Source organism: Orycteropus afer, unplaced genomic scaffold (genome assembly GCF_000298275.1).
Source record: "Orycteropus afer afer isolate SDZICR_OR568_19922 unplaced genomic scaffold, OryAfe1.0 scaffold00065, whole genome shotgun sequence".
Classification (NCBI taxonomy): Eukaryota; Metazoa; Chordata; class Mammalia; order Tubulidentata; family Orycteropodidae; genus Orycteropus; species Orycteropus afer.
The window spans coordinates 7547192-7567214 of NW_006921652.1; the positions used below are offsets into that span (position 1 = coordinate 7547192).

Consider the following 20023-nt stretch of genomic DNA (forward strand, 5'->3'; position numbering starts at 1 on the left):
TTTGTTGCTGTTGTTTTAGTATTTGCTGAATATTTGTGCTTGTCCTCTTTTTTATTGTGATGTGAAGGTTTATCATTTTTCTTTGAGGTTACCTTGTGATTTATAATTTTCTCCCCGAGTTTAAGGAGCTCTGGTAGCATAGTGCCTAAGACACTTGACTGCTAACCAGAAGGCTGGTGGTTCAAACCCACCAGCCACTCCTCAGGAGGAAGTTTGGGCAATCTACTTCTGTAGTGATACCACCTCAGAAACCCAAGGAGGGGTTGCTATGAGTCACATCCAACTCGACAGTGTATAACAACAAGCCCAAGTTTAGAACAGTCCATTCTATCTTGCAATTCTCTTGACTTTCTCACCATCTAGAAGTTCTGTAACTACACTATTTTTCCCTCTTTTTTGGTTTGTAGTTGTCCTCATATGCCAATTGATGTCTCTGGTTCCCTGTTTGCAATTGTCAGCTTATTTTACTTTGGATACTTCCATAGCTGTGTTGGTTTCTGGGTTATGTCATCTTGTGTATTAATGGCCAGTTGTTTGCTATTATTAGTTCTCTGTTCAAAGGATTCCCTTTAGTATCTCTCATAAGGTTGGTCTGATTTTAACAAATTCCCTTAATTTCTGCTTATCTGTAAATCTCCTAATTTCACCATCATATTTGAGGGACAGTTTTTTTGGGTGTATAATTCTTGGTTGGAAATTTTTCTCTTTTGGGGTTTTCTGTATACCATCCCATTGCCTTCTCACTTGCATGGTTTCTGCTGAGAAATCAGAGCTTATTCTTATTGGTTGTCCTTGTAGGTAACTTTTCATTTTTCCCATGCTGCTTTCAGGATTCTTTCTTTATCTTTGATTTTGATGAATTTGATGATGATATGTCTTAGTGATTTTCTTTCGGGGTCTATCCTGTTTGGGGTTCATTACACTTCCAGAATGGGTATATTCTCATCTTTCATCATATCAGGGAAGTTCTCTTCCAACAAATCTTAGACAATTTTCTCAGTGGTTTTATTTTTCTCTTCCTGTTCTGGAGTTCCAATTACATGTATCATTCCTTTTGATGGTATCCCACATGAATCTTAGATTTTCTTCATTTTGTTTTGATCTTTTTTTCTGTTTGATCCCTTTCCAAAGAAGTATTCAGGTATTTGTTTTCAATCTCGTTTATCCTGTCTTCCATTGATTCTATTCTTCTCCTTTGCCCTTTCAATGTGTTATCTATTTCAGAAAATTTAGTATTAATCTTCTGGATTTCTACCTGTAGATTTTGTATCATTTCTAATTTTTCATCTATTTTGTCATTTTGTTCTTATATTGTCTTTCAAAATTGTTCTAGGGTTTTCTCTGTGTTTTCCTCAGTTTTTTCAGTGTCTTCTTTGATCTGCCTCTCAATCCTTTGAAGATACCTAAATATAATTCTTTTGAATTCCTTATCAGGGAGGTCCAGTGCTGCTACTTCTTCAGAGATATACTACTGGGTCTGTATCCTGCTCCTGTGTTTCTACCACTTTATCTTGCTTCTTGGTGTGGACTGTGACTATCTGTTTTCTCTGAGACATTGTGACATTGTTATATTTAGATCTCTGTTAACTGTTTGTAAAGAGCAGTTAAGGGTGAGTCAGGCTCTTCTTGGTGATCGTTTATCATTGGCCAGTTGTTGGAGAAGGAAGTGGTGGCTCTCACTCAGTAAGTGGAGCTGCAGGAGTTGCAAGTGTGATTACATCATATGGGCATGGTTGCTGTCTCCCACTCAGTTGACAAAAACAATGATCAAAAAAACATCAAAAAAGTAAAAGCAAGCAGACAAAAAACACACCACATAAACACAGAGGAACAATCCCTGAAAAAAGAAAAAAAAACACAATATCTGAGAAGGAGGCAATAAGAGAAAAGAGGTAGAGTAGGAGAATAATAAAGAAAAAACATGAGAAAAATGCAAAAAGAAAAACAGTGAATGGGGAGAAACCATGAGAAAGAAAAAAATGGGAACCAGGAACAGAGAAGAGAGGAAAAGCTAAAAACCAGAACCTGGGAAGGGAAGAATAAAGAATAATAATAAAAAGGATGAAAATAATAATTATTTTTATTTTAAAACAGACAAAAACAAACAAACTTTTAAAAAAGGGAATCTAGGCAGGGTAGGACACCCACCCAGGCTCCGTCAGAGCACACAGACTGAGATGGAATTCCTGCAGGCCCAGAAGATGGGTGGGAGTGAGGGATGGCCACACCTCCATTCACCAAGAGGGTGTGGGGTATAAGAGTAACAAGAGGAATATCGCATCTTTCCAGTCATTCATGTCTGGAATATCCTTGCAGTCCCCAGCAAGTGGAGCCTATTCTTAGGTCCCTGGAATCTGTCACTTTAAATATCCAAGATGGTCAAACTGCTTGTAAACATTAAAAATGGCTGTGCCCTTGGGACAGCCAAAATTCCACAGCTCAGCCTGTCTCCTTCTTCGCTGCTTCCCCTTTTATTCACCAGCTACCAGTGCAGTCCTCTTTGCAGCCCCTCACTAGCAGGGTCAATTTTTATGTTGATTCTTAAGTCCTAACACCACTTGGCAATTTCCAAGCTGTCCATACCATTGGGATAGCTGACAGACCACAGCTCTGTATGTCTCCTTTTTCAGTGTTTTCATGCAGGTTCTTCTACTAGTTAGAGTTTATTCCAATTCTGTATCCTTCTTTTCAAAGCTCAGGGCTCCAGGATTATCTTCTGTATCTGTGTTAATTAGTTCCCCTTTTCTTTGTTGAAAAGGGTCTGTGTAGTTTGCCTGACTATTCCTCCATTTGCATTGGTCTTTTTGATGATGTGCCCAAAGTAAGTGAGCCAGTCTCTCCATCCTCCCTTCTAAAGAGCGTTCTGGTTGTATTTCTTCTAAGACTGATTTATTTCAGAATTAAAAACAAAACCAGCTGCCGTTGAGTCAGTTCCAACTCATGTTGACCTTATGGGTACTCCATAGGGTTTTCATGGCTGCAACCTTCCAGAAGCACTTCTGAGGGGCCTCTGAGTACATTCCCAGGGCCAACCATTTGCTTAGTAGTCAACTGAGCATGTAACCGTTTGCCCCACTCAGGAACTCCTTTGTTTAAGAATAGAGACAGTCTGTTTTATTCACTACCTGGTACATAAAAGGTGCTTGGGGTATGGCTGTTGAATAACACACAACCCCCTGCACTGTGGTTGTTTATACACCTCACATGAGCACCTTGGCTCTAGTCATTCCTATACTGCTATGGTGTGCTCAGTAGGCACAAAAGAGATAATCAATAAATGTTTACTCAGTGAATAAATGAGTGAACCTCTGAGATTGCAAGTACATGTTATCTCCTAATAATCTCCTACCTCCTAGCCATTACTTATTAAAAACTTGTGCCTTTTGTTTGATATTGACTTGTTTGAACTGAGCAAATATATATCCTCAATGGCGCAAAGAGGACCTTAAAAATAAGGCAGTGCATTTGGGTTTTTTTATCAAGAGGCCCTCTCCATCCAGAGCAGGAGAAAGTTTCTCTAGGAGCCCTGCCTTTTGTGAGTTTCCGTGTCTTCAGGGTCCCCACCTCACGGCAGCTGACCCCTTCCTGAGGCCCACAGCTGCTCTCCTTCCTTAAACTAACTCTCTGCTGGGGTGAACTATGTCTCTCATAGAGGCAGACTAAGCTTGGCTGGGGGGAAGAAAGTATCTTTTTTTCTAAATCCTAGAAATCTGCTAGTGCAGAAGCTTTCCTTGGTGGGTCTGGGAATGTGATACTCCCAGATTCATGGAAGTTTAAAAAAAAAAAAAACTCGTATTCTTTCTGGGATCAGTTCACCATGTCTTTCTCTAGGGGAGCTGCTGGGTGGGTTTGAACAGCCAACCTTTTGATTGACAGCCAAGTGCTTAGTTACACCACCAGGGCTCCTTGTGAATAAATATAGTCTTTACTAAATTATAACTCAGTACTAAAAGCTGCTGTTTATAAGCCTCCAGTAACCAAAACAACTTATCATTACAAGTGCCAGCAGATTTACGATCTGAAATGTTCATCATATTAGTTGTCTTGGGGAAATGAGAGGGAGTGGGGGAGTTATAGCTCAATGTATGTTAAGAGAACTTGCATCAGAATTGCCTGGCACATCTGTTTGCATCTTGTTGCTCACTGTATGCTTACTTCAGCTCAGGCAGGTAAGGTTTATTACAGCTATTTTATGGGTATGGAATGTACAGACTGAGAGATCAAGAGTTGTCCTTGACTGACAGTAAGTTTGAAAAACCCATGTGATTTCTTTATCATCACTGAGAGCATCATCTTCAACATTGTTCATGTGTTGATCATCCAGAACTCCAGAACTGTCCTCATCACCATGGCCTGGGTCTGGCCTAGCTCTTCCCCCACCTGCTGCCTTGCATCTGCACTTGTGAGGCTACGGCTCCCTTAGGGACAATTGCATTCCAGGGCATTGGCTTGGTGAGGGCTGGGGGTGTTTAGTTCCCTGGCTTTTGAGTCAAAGACATTCCAGGGAGTTCCAGGGAGTAAGATACCTTTAAACAGCTTCCAGTAGCCCCTGCTGAGCACTCACAATGGGAGTTAGTCAGTCCCAGCTCAGCCATTAACCTGCTCCATACCCTGGACAGGCTGCCCACTTCCCTTCTCTGCAGAGAGTAGGGGAGGGGCATGCACTAAAGATCTGGAGTGTCATTTCAAGAGGCTCACAAACTTCCATCCACATGAGCCCATCTGTGTACCCTATAGGTCCACTGACCTGGAATAGAACCTTTGGACCAGATGCTCTCGTCAGACACCAAAGGAAGCTTTTTTTTCTGTTTTGTTTTAATTTTTTATTGTGATTTGGGTGAAAGTTTACAGAGCAAATTCATTTTCCATACGGCAGCTCAGGTACACTTTGTCTCATGACATTGCAATTTCCCACAGTGCAACAGCTCTCCTCCCACTTCCTCCCCTAGCCACCTCTTCCCTGTGTCCTTCCCTCCCATGCACTCCTGCCTGCGAGCTGTCCCCCTGTGCGTATACAACCCTTCTATCTTACCAAAGGAAGTTTTAAAGAACAACTTCAACCATTTATTTTCTCATTACTAGTTCACCAGTTGCCATCGATTCTGACTCATGTGTGTCAGGGTAGAACTGTGCTTGGCAGGTTTTCAATGACTGATTTTTCAGAAGTAGCTTGCTAGGCCTTTCTTCCAGGGCACCTCAGGGTGGACTCAAAACTCCAACCTTTTAGTTACTAGCCAAGCATGTTAACTGTTTGCACCACCTAGGGACTCCGTTTCCTCATTATGAAATACATAACAATTTTAAAAAAAAAGAACGAAGGAAATACAGATAAATAAAAAGAAGAAAATTACCATAAACCCACTACTAGAACATTTAGGTTTTTTATCCTAAATCATTTTTATTATTATATTATATTTTATCATTTTCATCATTATTATTATTATCTATGCAAATGCATCTGATTATTTCCTTGGTATAAAAGTAAAATTACCAGCTTTAGTCAGAAAGAGACCACAAATTATCCCACAACAATTTGCCCCCCAGAAATTGAAGGAGGGTGGAAACTTAAGCCCATGTTCTTAAGTGGCATCCTTGCACCACAGCCTCAGAATGCTGACAACAAGTGCTAAGCCTTAACAGCTATCTCAGGCCACATCAACTGTACTATTTTCAAGACTGGCCTGGGCACATTTTGAAGGTGGTAACTTTGTTTGGGTGTCTACTGCCCCCCTCCCCCCATCCCTCACAGAGCCCTGAGCCAACTGTAGTGCTGAGTCAGCCATCATATGCCCTGCCTCACAGGTAGTGGCAGCTGCCCTGCCCTTTACTCCTTGGAATTCTTCTGTCCTCAGGACCCCTGGTAGTTAAGTGCCCAGCTGATAACCCAAAGGTTGGCAGTTCAAAACCACCAGCTAGTCCATGGAAGAAAGGTGTGGCGGTCTGCTTCCGTAAAGATTACAGCTTTGGAAACCCTCTGAGGCACTTCTACCCTGTCCTGTAGGGTTGCTATGAGTCCAAGTCAACCGGATGACAATGGGATATCACAATTCATCAGCCAGTTCTAGACTTCCCATCTGTAGCCCCGTGAATCTTAAATGAACAGGCTCAGGGGAGCAGTCTGAATCATGAGTAGAATTGGCCTTAGTCCAGGCCAGGTGCCAGGTGGCAGGAACAGCAGGCCCAGTAAGCAGGGAGGCACTGGCCTTGGGCAGAGGTGATGGGCAGTGGGAAGCCATCTCAGGGCTCAGCTACAAGGTTAGCTATCTGCTCTATCTCTCAGAGGGTTGCTCCTTCAGAATGTTACTCTACAAAGAAAAGAGCAGGACCTCATTGAAGAGATGAACCCATTTGTCTTGAGTATTACTGAATAAAAGGAAGCAATTAACTTAAACAGTTAAGTGCTTGACTACTAGCCAAAAGGTTGATGGTTTGAACCCACCCAGAGGCACGTCAGGAGACAGGCCTGGCAATATGCTTCCAAAAGGTCACAGACATGAAAACCCTATGGAGCAGTTCTACTCTGCATACAAGGGGCTGCCACGAGCCTGAATCAACTTGACAGAAACTAACAACAGTAACAGCATTGACAAATAGAGTGTGGTGTGCGCCCCCCCCCCCCCAGAATGATGAGCAGAGTACAAACCATTTGTTTGCCAAGTGTGCTCTTCTCTGGGCTGAGATTTCCTATCGGTGATGGGAATGTGGGGAGGGGGAGACCAAAGACTTTGCCTGTGCCCACCCCGAGTGCATGTGCTTGTTGCACTCATGGTCCCATCTGCTGACCACCCTTTCTCTTACCCCTGCAGTCCGATGGCACCATCCTGGCAATTGCCCTGCTGATCCTGTTCCTGCTCCTGGCCCTGGCTCTCCTCTGGTGGTTCTGGCCCCTCTGCTGCACTGTGGTAAGTGTCCCAAGCTCTTCCTCCTCACCTCAGACCTCAAGATGTGCAAGGTGAAGGATGGCATAAAGTTAATCAAGTTAACAGGACCATGTTGGGAGGATGGTACAAAAAGTGTGTAAAGATTGAAGGCAAATCTTACATATTTTTATACAATTTATACAATGTTCATAGAAATTAACACTAATCAACAGAACCATGAGTCATTAGATGTCAACATGAGATAGGGAATGAGGTTACCAATAGGCACATCCTTTGTGTTAGGCAACAGGGGTGGCCACTCGAGGCCTGATGCTTAGGAAGGAGCTGTGGTACACTGTCATTGATGACTGCTATTGAGCATCTAAATACATGGGGGGGGGCCCTACATACAATTTGATGAGTTGCCAGCTGATACTCTTCTAGGGTCACCCTGGTTGCTAAGCAACAAGTTTGCCCATCTGAGAGAGTGCCTTGGACATCTTCATTTTAACAATAAAGAGTGACACTTACCTCTTTGATTAATTTTAGCAAACATTTGTAGGACATACCTACTGTGTACCCAGCACTAGGGTAAGCATTGTGGCTACAAGATCAGTAAGAACCCACCTCCTCCCTCCGGAGTTACTACATAGCTGCAGACAAATAGCTTAGGGCCTAGAATAACCCACCAGTTTGCTGTGGCCAAAAGATATGGTCTGGTTGCTATTCCCAGGCTCCTAGGCTTGGAAAAGTCCAAACAAAGTTATAGCCAAATAGAGAGAAACAAGCCATTAGCTCTAACATCTCTAGTTCTACCTCTATGCAAAATCAGAATGTGCTCTGTAAAACCCAGTGTTTGAAGTGAATTGTGCTCCACTTCAACAGCATCTCTCATGCTTTGCATATTGGTTCTCCTGTGGAGGGTCTAGTGGGGGACAATAGACGTCAGCTGCTCCAGGACAGGGTCCCAACTTCCTTTTGCCTCTGAATCCCCAGCATTTAGCACACAGTGCAAGGGAACACTGACATATGTGTATGGAACTGAACCGAACTAACACTGAAGCCTTGTAGAGCACTAGTCTTGGAAAGGAGGGGCAAATGACTTGGAACACCCTTCTAAAGAGGTGGTAAATGAATGGGTCCTGAAACTCAGCCAGGGGTGGACCCACGTGGCAGGGAATTTTTGGGGGGGGGGCGGTTCTTGCACCAACAGAAGCCTCCAGTTGGTGCGGGATGACTTGTAGCAGACACGACATGTGTGTGCAGGCAGGGATCGGGTCAGTCAGTGCCATACAGACTGGACTGATTTCACAAAGATCTTAAACACATACCGCAACAGCCCCAAGAATTACGTTGTTTTAGATACTTAAAGCAGCATAGTTATTTTATTTTGAGGATGAAAAGAAATCCCATGAATCAACCAGAGTGCTTTCTATGGCAATTCAAAAGTAAGCACATTTTCAAGTCTAGAATTCTGGAAAACAACAACAATCACCTTGCAGTGTACTCTTAAAGAAGAGGGTGGGAGGGGTGCTGGCAGGCAGTGAACATGAGGACTTCTATTCTAGTAGGCATCACCCTTGTTCATTTAATCCTTCTGACTATTGCAGACAGTTACCTTTGTATGAGGATAGCTAAGAACAATAGAACAGTCTAGCAGTGCTCCACCACTTACTAGCTGTGTGACCTTGGGCAAGTTACTCAACTTCTCTGTGTCTCAGTTTCCTCATCAGCATAATGGGGACAATAAGAGCACTGACCACATAGGAATATTGTGAAGATTAAAGTAATATCTGTCTATCTAACTCTCTATCTGCACAGAGAGAGTCCCTGAGTGATGCAAATGGTTAAGTGCTAGACTGCTAGCCACAAGGTTGGCAATTTGAACCCACCCAGAGATGCCTGGCAATATGCTTCCGAAAGGTCACAGCTATGAAAATCCTATGAAGCACAATTCTACTCTGACACACGTGGGCTTATCATGAGTCAGAATCAACTTGATGACAACTGTCGAGAGAGAAAGAGAGTGCTTGGAACACAGTAAGCACTGTGTGTTATTATTGTTATTGTTAAAAAGTATTTTACTAGTAGGTTCTACTGCTGTTCTGTATGGCATTCCATTTATATTTGTGGAAAATAGCTCTCAAAATAAGCCTTTCATTATTGGAAACAGCATTCCCTAAGGCCAGATTATTTTGCAATATTTCAGTTTTCAATGTATTTATCTGGTTAAATCCATGTGTTTTGGAAGGCAGCCAGAATGTCTTAATGTTGTCTGATTTTGTTAGCCCCTGATTTTGTAACGGAAGACTTGGAGATTAACTTTCTTGTTTATAATATCTATCAAAACTGCCCCCACTCCCTGCTGGCCTGGGATCCAGTGCTTGGTGTGCCCCCCAAAACTGCCAGCTGAGCGTTTGCTGCCTTGATGAGTGACAATATTATGAGAGGAACAGGATGAAATCATGTGCTTTCTAAACAAGGGTACTCGGGAAGAAGGAATGCAGGAAAAAGGGCAAGCGTCACTGTCCCTTGGGAGGCCTGTTCAGAGGGTGCAGAATAAAGGTTGCCTCCCCCAAGTAACTGCATCCCCTGACCACAGTTCTCTGATTGGCAGAGGGTGTCCTTGCAAATGTTGGTCTCTGAACCTTCCTCGGTCACTCTTCCTGCCTCAAGTGTGGGAAACGCCCTCTGACCTGGCAGTGGAGCTGCATCCCAATGACAGGGAAAAGCCAGAAAGCAGAAAGGAATTAGCAGATGTGAGGCACATGAGGTTTATCTTTGCTGTCCTCTCCTTTCTGCAATGCTCTGCTCTCTCCAGGAATGATATCTAAAACACTTAGCAATCTGCAAGGCTCCCCAGTTTAGGTGTGGTGGGCAATGGTGGTTCAGTGTTAGAATTCTCACCTTCCACACAAAAGATCCGGGCTGATGCAGCCTCATGTTTGTGTGTTGCTATGATGCTGGGTAGGTTTCAGCAGAACTTCCAAACTAAGACAGACTAGAAGGAAAGGCCTGATGATCTACTTCTGAAACTCAGCCATTGATAACTCTTTGGTTCACAATGATCTGCTTCACAACCAATTATGGAATGCTGTGGGACTGGGCAGCATTTTGTTCCATTTTGAATGGTGTCATGGATTGAATTGTGTCCCCCCAAAATTTGGGTCAACTTGACTGGACCATGATTCTCAGTGGTTTAGCAGTTATACAATGATGCAATGTGGCAGGTAGGTAATGATACCCCATGATGTGATCTGGGGTGATAAGCCAATCAGGTGTAAAAGGATTGAGATTAAGAGTAGCGTGTAAAACTCTCAGTCCCATCACATCCCTGATCAAAGGGGAGCTTCCCTGGGGTGTGGCCTGTTTATCGTACAAGAGATAGAAGGACAGAGAAGGGATGAGAGAAGAAGGGGACCTACTACCACCAAGAAAAAGGAGCCAGAAGCAGAGTGTGTCCTTTAGACCCAGGGTCCCTACACTGAGATCTTCTTAGGATCAAGAGACAGAGAGAGAGAAAGCCTTCCCCTAGAGCTGGCACTCTGAGTTCAGACTTCTAGCCTCCTAAACTGTGAGAGAATAAATTTCTGTTTGTTAACACATCCACTTGTGGTATTACTGTGACAGCAGCACTAGAGAACTAAGACAAACTGGGTCTCCATGAGTTAGGAACTGACTAGATAGCAACTAAAAACAACAACCTTTTAGTTGCTACACATAAGGAAGTTCACAAAATCCTAGAGAATGGCCTGAATATAAGGGGAGGCACTCAAGTGGCAATTTAGTAACCATAAGATTATTTCAAAATGTAACAACCTGGTATAGCGGTTCCTTTCAGCCTTCCCTCTGCCCTGGCAAACTTGCTTGGCACTCTCTTGCTGCCTACTGGTCCCTTCTGGAAGAAGATATCTGATGAGAGACAGTGACTGGTAACTGCCCATTGCACTATGCCTTTCCTAAAAGACCCACTGCCATCCAGATGTAACCTAGGTTTACTTGTTGCTCTCGTAACAGAGCATCATTGATCAGCAAGTGACTGATGGGGAGAGAGAAATAATCAACCAGATCCTGAATCAAAACCCTTTCACTGTTTCCCAACATGCCCTTCTTCACTGGCCCAAAAACATCCAAATGGAAAGGGAGTAAAAGCATTGGACTATTCACCTTGGGCTCATTTGCATTTTTAAAAAGGGAGCCCAGGGGACCAATACTTTACCAGGAAGTATTTACCCCTTCTGTTCAAGAAGGGGCATTGCCAGACCTTCAATTCATGCCGTGCCTGTTCCATCTACTGCTGAAATGTCTAAGCTGAACAGAGAAAAGAGAAAGACTAGGATATCCAAATGAGAAGAGGATTGTGAAAAAAATAATTGAAATGTATTAGAAGAAGAAATATTATGAAGGACTTTCATGTGTAGAGAAAATAAGCCAACAATGAATCAGTGCTACTACAGCACTAAGCTATTCTAAAAGGAGTCCTGGTGGCACAGTGCTTAAGCACTCAACTGCCAACCAAAAGTTGAGATGTTCAAACCCATCAGCTGCTCTGCAGAAAAAAGATATGGCACCCTGTTTCCATAAAGATTACAGCCTTGGAAACCCTGGGGCAGTTCTATGCCATCCTATAGGATAACTGAGTCACAATCAACTCAGTGGCAGAGGGTTTAAGCTCTTGAAAGGCGCCCTGGTAGCGCAGCAGTTAAGTGCTTAGCTGCTAACTGAAAGGTTGGTGGTTCAAATGCAACCAGCAGCTCCACAGGAGAAAGATCTGGTGACCTGATCCCAGTAAAGAGTAAGCCTAGAAAAGCCTATGGACAAGTTCTACTTGCCACACAAGGTCATTATAAGTAGAAGTAGATTCGATGGCAACTAATAAAAATAACAACAAAGCTGTTATAGGAACTTGCAGACAGCCCTGAGGGACTACCATCTTCCCAGCCAAGAGCTGCCCGATGGGAGCTGTGTACTTGAATCTACATCCCAGCTAGGCTGGGAGCTTTATGTGTGCAGGCAAAGGCCATTGTGTCCTAAATTTCAGCAGGTAGCAAGCACTACTAAGCACACTTTTAACCTGTCCTTATGGAGCTCTGGGTTCCATCCCACAGTATCCCTCCCAACTGTTATTGTTCCCCTGAAGTCCACTGTCCTAGCTCTGGCCCTCTCTCAGTACACAATCTGCTCTTCCACTTCAGTGATAAAATAGAGGCTATTCTGTGAGAAATCTTTCTACTTTCCTCTCTTCAGCAACAAGCCTGTCTCTCTCAGCATCCATATCCCTTCTCATCAGATGCAGCCTTGTCCCTTCTCTCCTTCAACTTGTGTTCTTCATTTTGCCCCCTCCCACTTCTTTTCCCATAGTACTTTCATCCTTTCTTCTCCACTGTCTTCTTCCCTCAGCCTACAAATGTACACCAGTCACTGTCATCATTTAAAATTTTTTCCTTCATCTTATATTTCCTTCAGGATACTCTCAAAATTCTCTCTCCCTTTTCTTTCATCAGCAAACGTTTTTTTACACAGCAGCCACTGTCTGAAATTCCTCGCCTCCCATTCATTTGTCAACCCACTGCTGCTTGATATCCAACCCATAATTTCTCTATTTAATCTCTTGCAAACCCAAATTCCCCAACCAGCGGTCTTTGCTCATCTCACTCTACTTCTGTCAGCAGTAGGCACTGTTGACCTCTTTCTCCTTTCCTGGCATTTGTTAACTCTTCTCTTGTATCTCTGTGCAGTTGTCCCTGTCTCCTTCATGGAAACTTCTTCCTCCCCTTTCTTCTTGTTCTCCAGAGTTGTGTCTGCAACTGCCTTCTCTACCCATTGTCCCTGGGCAATATCCCTCCTATGACTCCAACTACAACAGGTGGGCTGATGACTGCTTCATGTGTTCACCTTTCATTGGCCTTGGCTCCAGAGGACCAGGCCACATTATAGGGGCCCAGCGACTATCTCAGATGCCAACCTCTCATTCTCAACATTTCTCAAACTAAACTCATCACGTTGCCCCCAAATCTGCTCTTCATCAATGAAGGCATCGCTGTCCTTGAAGCTGCTCAAACTAGAGATTGCAGAGTGATCATGATGCCTCTTCTGTCATTCCTTGCTTTATTTTACTCCAAAGTTGTAACAGTGCATCCATTTCTCTCACACCCCATCATTTTATCTTCATCAGTAAGTGCTTCAAGTCATCTTCACTTTCAGCAAGCAAGGTTGTGTCATCTGTACATCATCACATGTTGTTAATGAGTCTTCTTCCAATCCTGATGCCATGTTCTTCTTTATAAAGTCCAGCTTTCTTGGAATATTTGCTCAGCATACAGATTGAATAAGTCCACACCCTTTATTCCAGCACAAACAGAGTGCCTGGCACTCAGTAGGTGCTTAATAAATATTTATTGAAGGAATGAATAGATGCCATTGCTTTAGTCTAGGGTGCTGCATCTCTTACTGAGCTATTGCTATGACTTTCTTACTGCTTTTTTCAGTCTCTCTCACCTTCACCAGAGAGATTTTTCTTCAAACGTAAGGGGGGAGGGAAGCTATTGGGCCATAGTCCCTGCTCAAAATCCTCTTGACTGTTCATTATCTCTAAATAAATCTCAAAGTCTTTGATAGGGCACATGTAGGCCTTTGGAATGGAATGGGCCTGCATACTCTTCATCAATACAGAGACATTAAACATGGATCATACAAATTATGAATAACATTGCAAAGAATGGAAATTCCAGAACACTTACTGGTGCTCATGTGGAACCTGTACATAGACCAAGAGGCAGTTGTTCAAGCAGAACAAGGGGATACTGCATGGTTTAAAATTAGTAAAGGTGTGTGTCAGGGTTGTATCCTTCCACTATACTTATTCAATCTGTATGCTGAGCAAATATTCCAAGAAAGCTGTACTTTATAAAGAAGAACATGGCATCAGAATTGGAAGAAGATTCATTAACAACCTGTGATGTACAGATGACACAACCTTGCTAGCCAAAAGTGAAGATGCCTTGAGGCACTTACTGATGAAGATTAAAGACTACAGTCTGCAGTATGGATTACACCTCAACATAAAGAAAACAAAAATCCTCACAACTGGACCAATAAGCAGCATCATGATAAACGGAGAATAGACTGAAGTTGTCATGAATTTCATTTTATTTGGCTCCACAGTCAACTCCCATGGAAACAGCAGTCCAGAAATCAAACAATATATTGGGCAAATCTGGTGCAAAAGACTTCTTTAAAGTGTTAAAAAGCAAAGATGTCACTTTGAAGACTAAGGTATACCTGACCCAAGCCATGGTATTTTCAGTTGCGTCATATGCATGTGAAAGCTGAACAATGAATAAGGAAAACCAAAGAATTAATGCATCTGAATTATGGTGTTGAAAATAAATGTTAAATACGCCAGGGACTGCTAGGAGAATGAACATATGTGTTTTGGAAGAAGTACCTCCAAAATGCTCCTTAGAAGCTAGGATGGTGAGAGTTTGTCTCATGTACTTTAGATGTGTTATCAGGAGAGAGCAGACCTTAGAGAAAGACATCAAAAAAAAAAAAAAAAGAGGAAGACCTTCAACAAGATGGATTGATACAGTGGCTCCAATGGCAGGCCAAAACTTAGCAAAGATTGTGAGGATGGCATAGGACCGGGCAGTGTTTTTCTCTGTTATAGTGTCACTATGAGTCAGATGGGAGCTCTGGTAGCATAGTGGCTAAGGCACTTGACTGCTAACCAGAAGGCTGGCGGTTCAAACCCACAAGCCACTCCTCGGAAGGAAGATGGGGCAATCTACTTCCGTAGAGATACTGCCTCGGAAAACCAAGGAGGGGTCTCTATGAATCAGGTCCAACTCGATGGCATATAACAACAACATGAGTCAGAACCGATTTGACAGCACCTAACAACAGCAGCAACATGTAGGCCTTTCCCAATCTGCCCCAGCCTACTTTTGCAGTCTCATCTCTTACCTTCTCCTCCTATGCAGGGGCTCCCTTAGCATACTGTGCCTGCTCTTTTCCAGGCCCTGATCATGTTCTTATAACTATCTGCTTTTTGGCTTTCTTCCCCTATAAACATAAGACATTGGAAGCCACAACTGTAGGTCCCCAGTACACGACATAGTGCCTGACTCAAAACTGTTACTCAATACATCACCAAGTTTGTTGAGTAACTAAATGGATGAATCTCCAGACACACTGTGCTCTTTGGGGCTCCTTGGACATACTGTGGACTTCTTGACCACAATCTCTTTGCTCATACTCTTCTCTCACTAAAATGTTTTCATGCTCTTTATCTACTGTGTTGAAATTTCTCTTTCTTCAAAGTCCAGCTTACTGACCACTCCATTTCAGTAGCTCCCTGCACAACCTGCCCCCAGCCAGGGAGAATTAGCTGCCTCCTCACTTGGTTTCCATAGCAGTTTTTCCACATCTATTAAAGCATTTTCTCATTTTATCACGGACACTTATACATATGTATATTTCCCTCACTACACATTGAAACCTGTGAGACCCAGAATTCAACAGCACTTCCTTGTTTTTCTGTATCTCACAACTTTTCAGTCTTTGACAGGGTGTGGTCTCACCATTTTTCTTTTCTTTTTTTTTTTAATTTTTTGTTCATAACTTCATTTTTCTGGGGCCATGCTTTAGTAAAGTTGATTGGGTTTGGATTTGGACATGCTTAACTTCAGTTTTACATTCAGAGATCATGAAATTTGGAGTGCCACTTGTTTTGTACATAGTGCAAATTTCATGGATCCATATAAATTTCACCTTTATGAATGGAAATAACATTTAACTATATAAAACTCTTGATTATTAAATAATTCATTAAATGTCCTGAGAACAATATCTGACACATGATTAACATCCAGTAAATGAGAAGCATTATTCTTTTTTTTTCTTTTTAATGTGATTTGAGTGAAAGTTTACAGAGCAAATTCTTTTTCCATTCAACAGGTCATACACATTTTGTTTCATGGCATTGATTGTAATCCCCATAATGTAACAGCTCTCTTCCCACTTCCTTCCTGTGGTTACTGTTTCCCTCTGCCCTTCTTTGCTGTGTATTCCTGCCCTCTGAGCTATCTCCCTGTGTAATGCCCTTCTGATCTCCCATGATTGATTGTTCTAAGGAGTGAACCTACCCAGTGTCAATGTTCACCTTATGCCCTTGTCCTTTTTGGCTGGAAGTCACAGGAGTGAGTTCCATTCCAGACCAGAAGGGTGACAAGGGGCCATAGTCTGGGGGATTTCACCAGTCTCTATCAGACCAGTAAGCCTGGTCTTTTTTATGATTTTGAGTTCTATCCCACATTTTTCTCCCACTCTATCCAGAATCTCCTATTTTGATCCCTTTCTGAGTGAGTCTTACCACTTTTCCATAGCTCTCTTAGTGGAAAATAACTGAGTTTTCCTTCTCTGACAGATTTCCATCTTCCACGTGTTCCAGCTTTCATTAGTTTTACTGTACTCTGAACTCCTTCAGAGAAAGGAGAAAAACTAGTTGTAGACACTAATCCCAAAAATGAGTACAGTGCCTAGTACAAAAATTGATATGTTTTCTAAACTGCATCAAATGTTACATCATCTTGGTGAAAGGGAATAAAATACAGAAGGAATCCACAAGCAGATTGAACTGTGTTGGATGGTGTTTTATGGGTGTTGCTATTATTATTGTATTTCATAACTTACATAAACATTACATGCACTGTTGTATATTATCAAATATTACATAACAAAAGACGGTTATATAAGTTATTTTTGTTTTGTTTTTGTAATGAAAGTCTAGAAATGTGCCAGAGGTTAACAGTATATCAGGAACCACGAGAAAAAGATCTTGGTATAAAGCTGTAATTCTTCTTCAGTCCAACTTATTATTCCATAGTATTTAGGTCAAACCAAATTGCGTTATTTCTGTTCAAATAACAGCAAATATTTGTATTCAGTTTGTTGGGAGAGGATGAAGTGTATGCGTTCATAATTTCTCGCTATATAAACAAAATTCTGGATTCTTTCATTTTATTTTTAATGGCTTTTTAAGTATCTTATAAACAGTTTTTAGAGAATTATGTAAAGGACCATATTTAATCCACTTTATTGAATTTCAGGTATAGTGCAACAAATAAGCCTACTGGACATCTCCAATGACAAATTGCAAGGGACACATATTATTCAAGAACTTGATATGCTCTAAACTGAAATGAATATGAAGTTTTAAAATATTATTCTCCACACCTTTAAGCACAATATTTAATTTGTAGGGCCAGACAACCACGCCAAACATCACCACAGGGATTTGCTGACAATCTGTTTAATAAAAACATGACTAATATAGGCAGCTCCTTATCCAGGCATCTTGGGCTGAGACTGATATGCTTTCTTGATTGCTTTCCAGCTCCACCCATTCCCAACTGGACACTCCTCTCTTGCAGTTTACAAGATTACTTCTCCTCAGCACACAGAGCTCTGCCCTGCACACCCCACACACTCAGTCTGTTCTCATGTCCACCTTGCCCTGTCTGCTTCCCTCATCCCTGCTAGTCTTCTTCACTGATCACCTTATAGCCTACCCACCCCAATGCCTGCTAGTTGTCAGTAATGAAGACTGGGTTCTAAAACCAAATCTTCCTCTCTCTGTTAAATTCACTTCCATCGAGTTGATTCTGACTCATAGTGACCCCATTGGGTTTCCTAGGCTGTAAATCTTTCAGGAAATAGATTGCCTCGTCTTCTTTTCATGGAATAGCTGGTGGGTTTGAACCACTGACCTTCTGGTTAGCAGCCAAATGCCTTTCCTCTCAGTTAAAGGACTGGGCAAGTCATAAATCTTAATCCCCCCCCCACACACACACACACAAAATAGAAAATTGGAACCATATTGTCTGTAAGATTGCTTCTTCATATTCTTACATATGTATTTGTACACTCTGCTCCCCTTTGAGATTCTCTGGACTGTGGTTCTGGAACCTGGTTCCACAGCAAAACCACCTGAAGAGTAAACGCTGCAAATAATCAAGGATAGCATTTCCAAACTGTGTCCACAGAACAGTAGTACCCTGCAAGAAATAAATAAGTACACCTCAAATCAAGGGATATTTTAAACAATCTATTAAACTAAGTTGAATAACTATCTTTATTGCAGTACTTCTCAGAGCCTTCAATAGCATAATTTGTGTGATGAATCTAAACTTCTTTTGACCCTGAAATCTTCCTTGGCCTATCTGTACCCTCACCCAACCCCAAACACTTATTGACATACTGATGTCCAAAAGGGTGCTCGTATTCTGCCAAATACTGGTTGGGAAACACAGCCCTAGAGAATGGCAAAGCAGCTAAAGAAGAGATTCCTGGCTGGGATCAGTGGCATGACCACTCCCCTGCCATCCTTGGGGGCTGCACCAATGCCAGTGAGCTTGCTGTGAGCATCATTAAGACATCTTTGTTTCACCTGTGCCCTTCTCAGATCCCACAGGCACCATCAGTGGCTGGAATCACTTTGCCCATACCCCCGGCAGCGGACAGACAATCCTCCTCTCGAGCCTCAGTGACTCTGAATTCCTGGATCCTTTTACTCTTTCACTTAGTAGACTTTTGTAGTGACAACTGACATATCATCTAATGGAGAATATGCACAGCCATCCTTTGAAATGATCATGTGTATTAGTTTCCTAGGGCTGCTGTAACAAAATACCACAAACTAGATAGTTTACAAAAACAGAAATTTATTTCCTTATACTTCTGGAGGATAAAAGTCCAAATCGGTGTGTGAGTTGGATCATGCTCACTCTGATGGTCTTATGGAAACATGCTTTCTTGTCTCTCCCAGCTTCAGCTGGCCCTTGGCTTGTAGATGCATCTTCATGTGTTTCTCTGTGTCTGTTCTCTTTTGTAAGGGCATCACTCAGATAGCATTAAGACTTACCCTGTTCCAATATGACTTTATGTTAACTGAACTGATAACCATCCTCAAACATGTGATTTCCAAACAAGGTCATGTTCGTAAGTAGTAGAGGTTAGGTTCTTCAGCATATCTTTTGGTGGGACACATTTCAATCCATCATACCATGTAAGTCACCTTATCCTTATCAACTCACATTAAAATTCCTGCCACTAGTCTCACTCTAGATACTAGTGAATTTAGCATTTTAAATGATCCTCATTTTTTAAAGCCAATGAGATAAGAGGCCAAAAATTATTTGAAATTTGAGTTTCAAATGGCAAAAAAAGAAAAAAAAAAGTTAACTCGGTTCATTTCCTTTAAAATTTATTGTATTACATTCTAGGTCAACACCCTTGTCATTAGCCTTTCATAAAGTTTTACAGTGTCAAATTATTGGACTCAACCAGTATTTGGCCAGCATTAACCTGCTACAATCAGCTATGGGGTTTCTATTAAATTTTATACTGTTTGTAGAGTGGAAAGTTTCATTTGTCTGCCATCACCCAGCATCTCATCCTTCCTGGATGTTTTCCACATCAAGTTGTGTATTTTTCCTTACATATTTGGGTTTAAATAAAATATATATTTTATTTAAACCCAAATATGTAAGGAAAAATATACAGTGCCTAAGGCACTTGACTGCTAACCAGAAGGCTGGGGGTTCAGACCCACCAGCCACTCCTCGGAAGGAAGATGGGGCAATCTACTTCCATAGTGATACTGCCTCGGAAACCCAAGGAGGGGTCACTATGAGTTGGGTGTGACTCAACGGTACATAACAACAACAACAACATATATATATTATAAGATCTGGGAGTCAGGATGGAAGCCATGACTGTGAGAGGGTAAGCATCCCCTTTACCTGTGATATTAAAGCTTTTGTGTGGTGGCTTTCAGATCTAGATGGGCATTTCATCCATGCACACCTCTGTTCTGATGGCTTCTCCTCACACAGAACCTACAAGGATAGTAATTGAGTTAGCTTTAAGAGATGGACCCAGAAGACTTGTGCAATGCTCTAAGTCAAAGGCTCCAAAAGACTTTTTCCATCTAAATACAATGCTTGAGCTAGTGCCTCTGAGAGTGCAGGGCATAAACATTTGTGAACAATCAATTATTCTTGACTACATAGCAAAGTAGCATAGTGCCTAAGGCACTTGACTGCTAACCAGAAGCCTAGCGGTTCAAACCCACCAGCCACTCCTTGGAAGGAAGGTTGGGC

At 42.1% G+C, this 20023-nt stretch overlaps 1 protein-coding gene across 1 annotated transcript in view; it reads left to right on the top strand.

Annotated features, from left to right (window-relative positions):
• The window catches only part of ANTXR1 (ANTXR cell adhesion molecule 1), a 315149-nt gene that overhangs the window by 178984 nt on the left and 116142 nt on the right, over positions 1-20023 (top strand). The window contains 1 exon segment of the mRNA XM_007940140.2: positions 6807-6902. Coding sequence (XP_007938331.2) covers positions 6807-6902 — 96 coding nt within the window.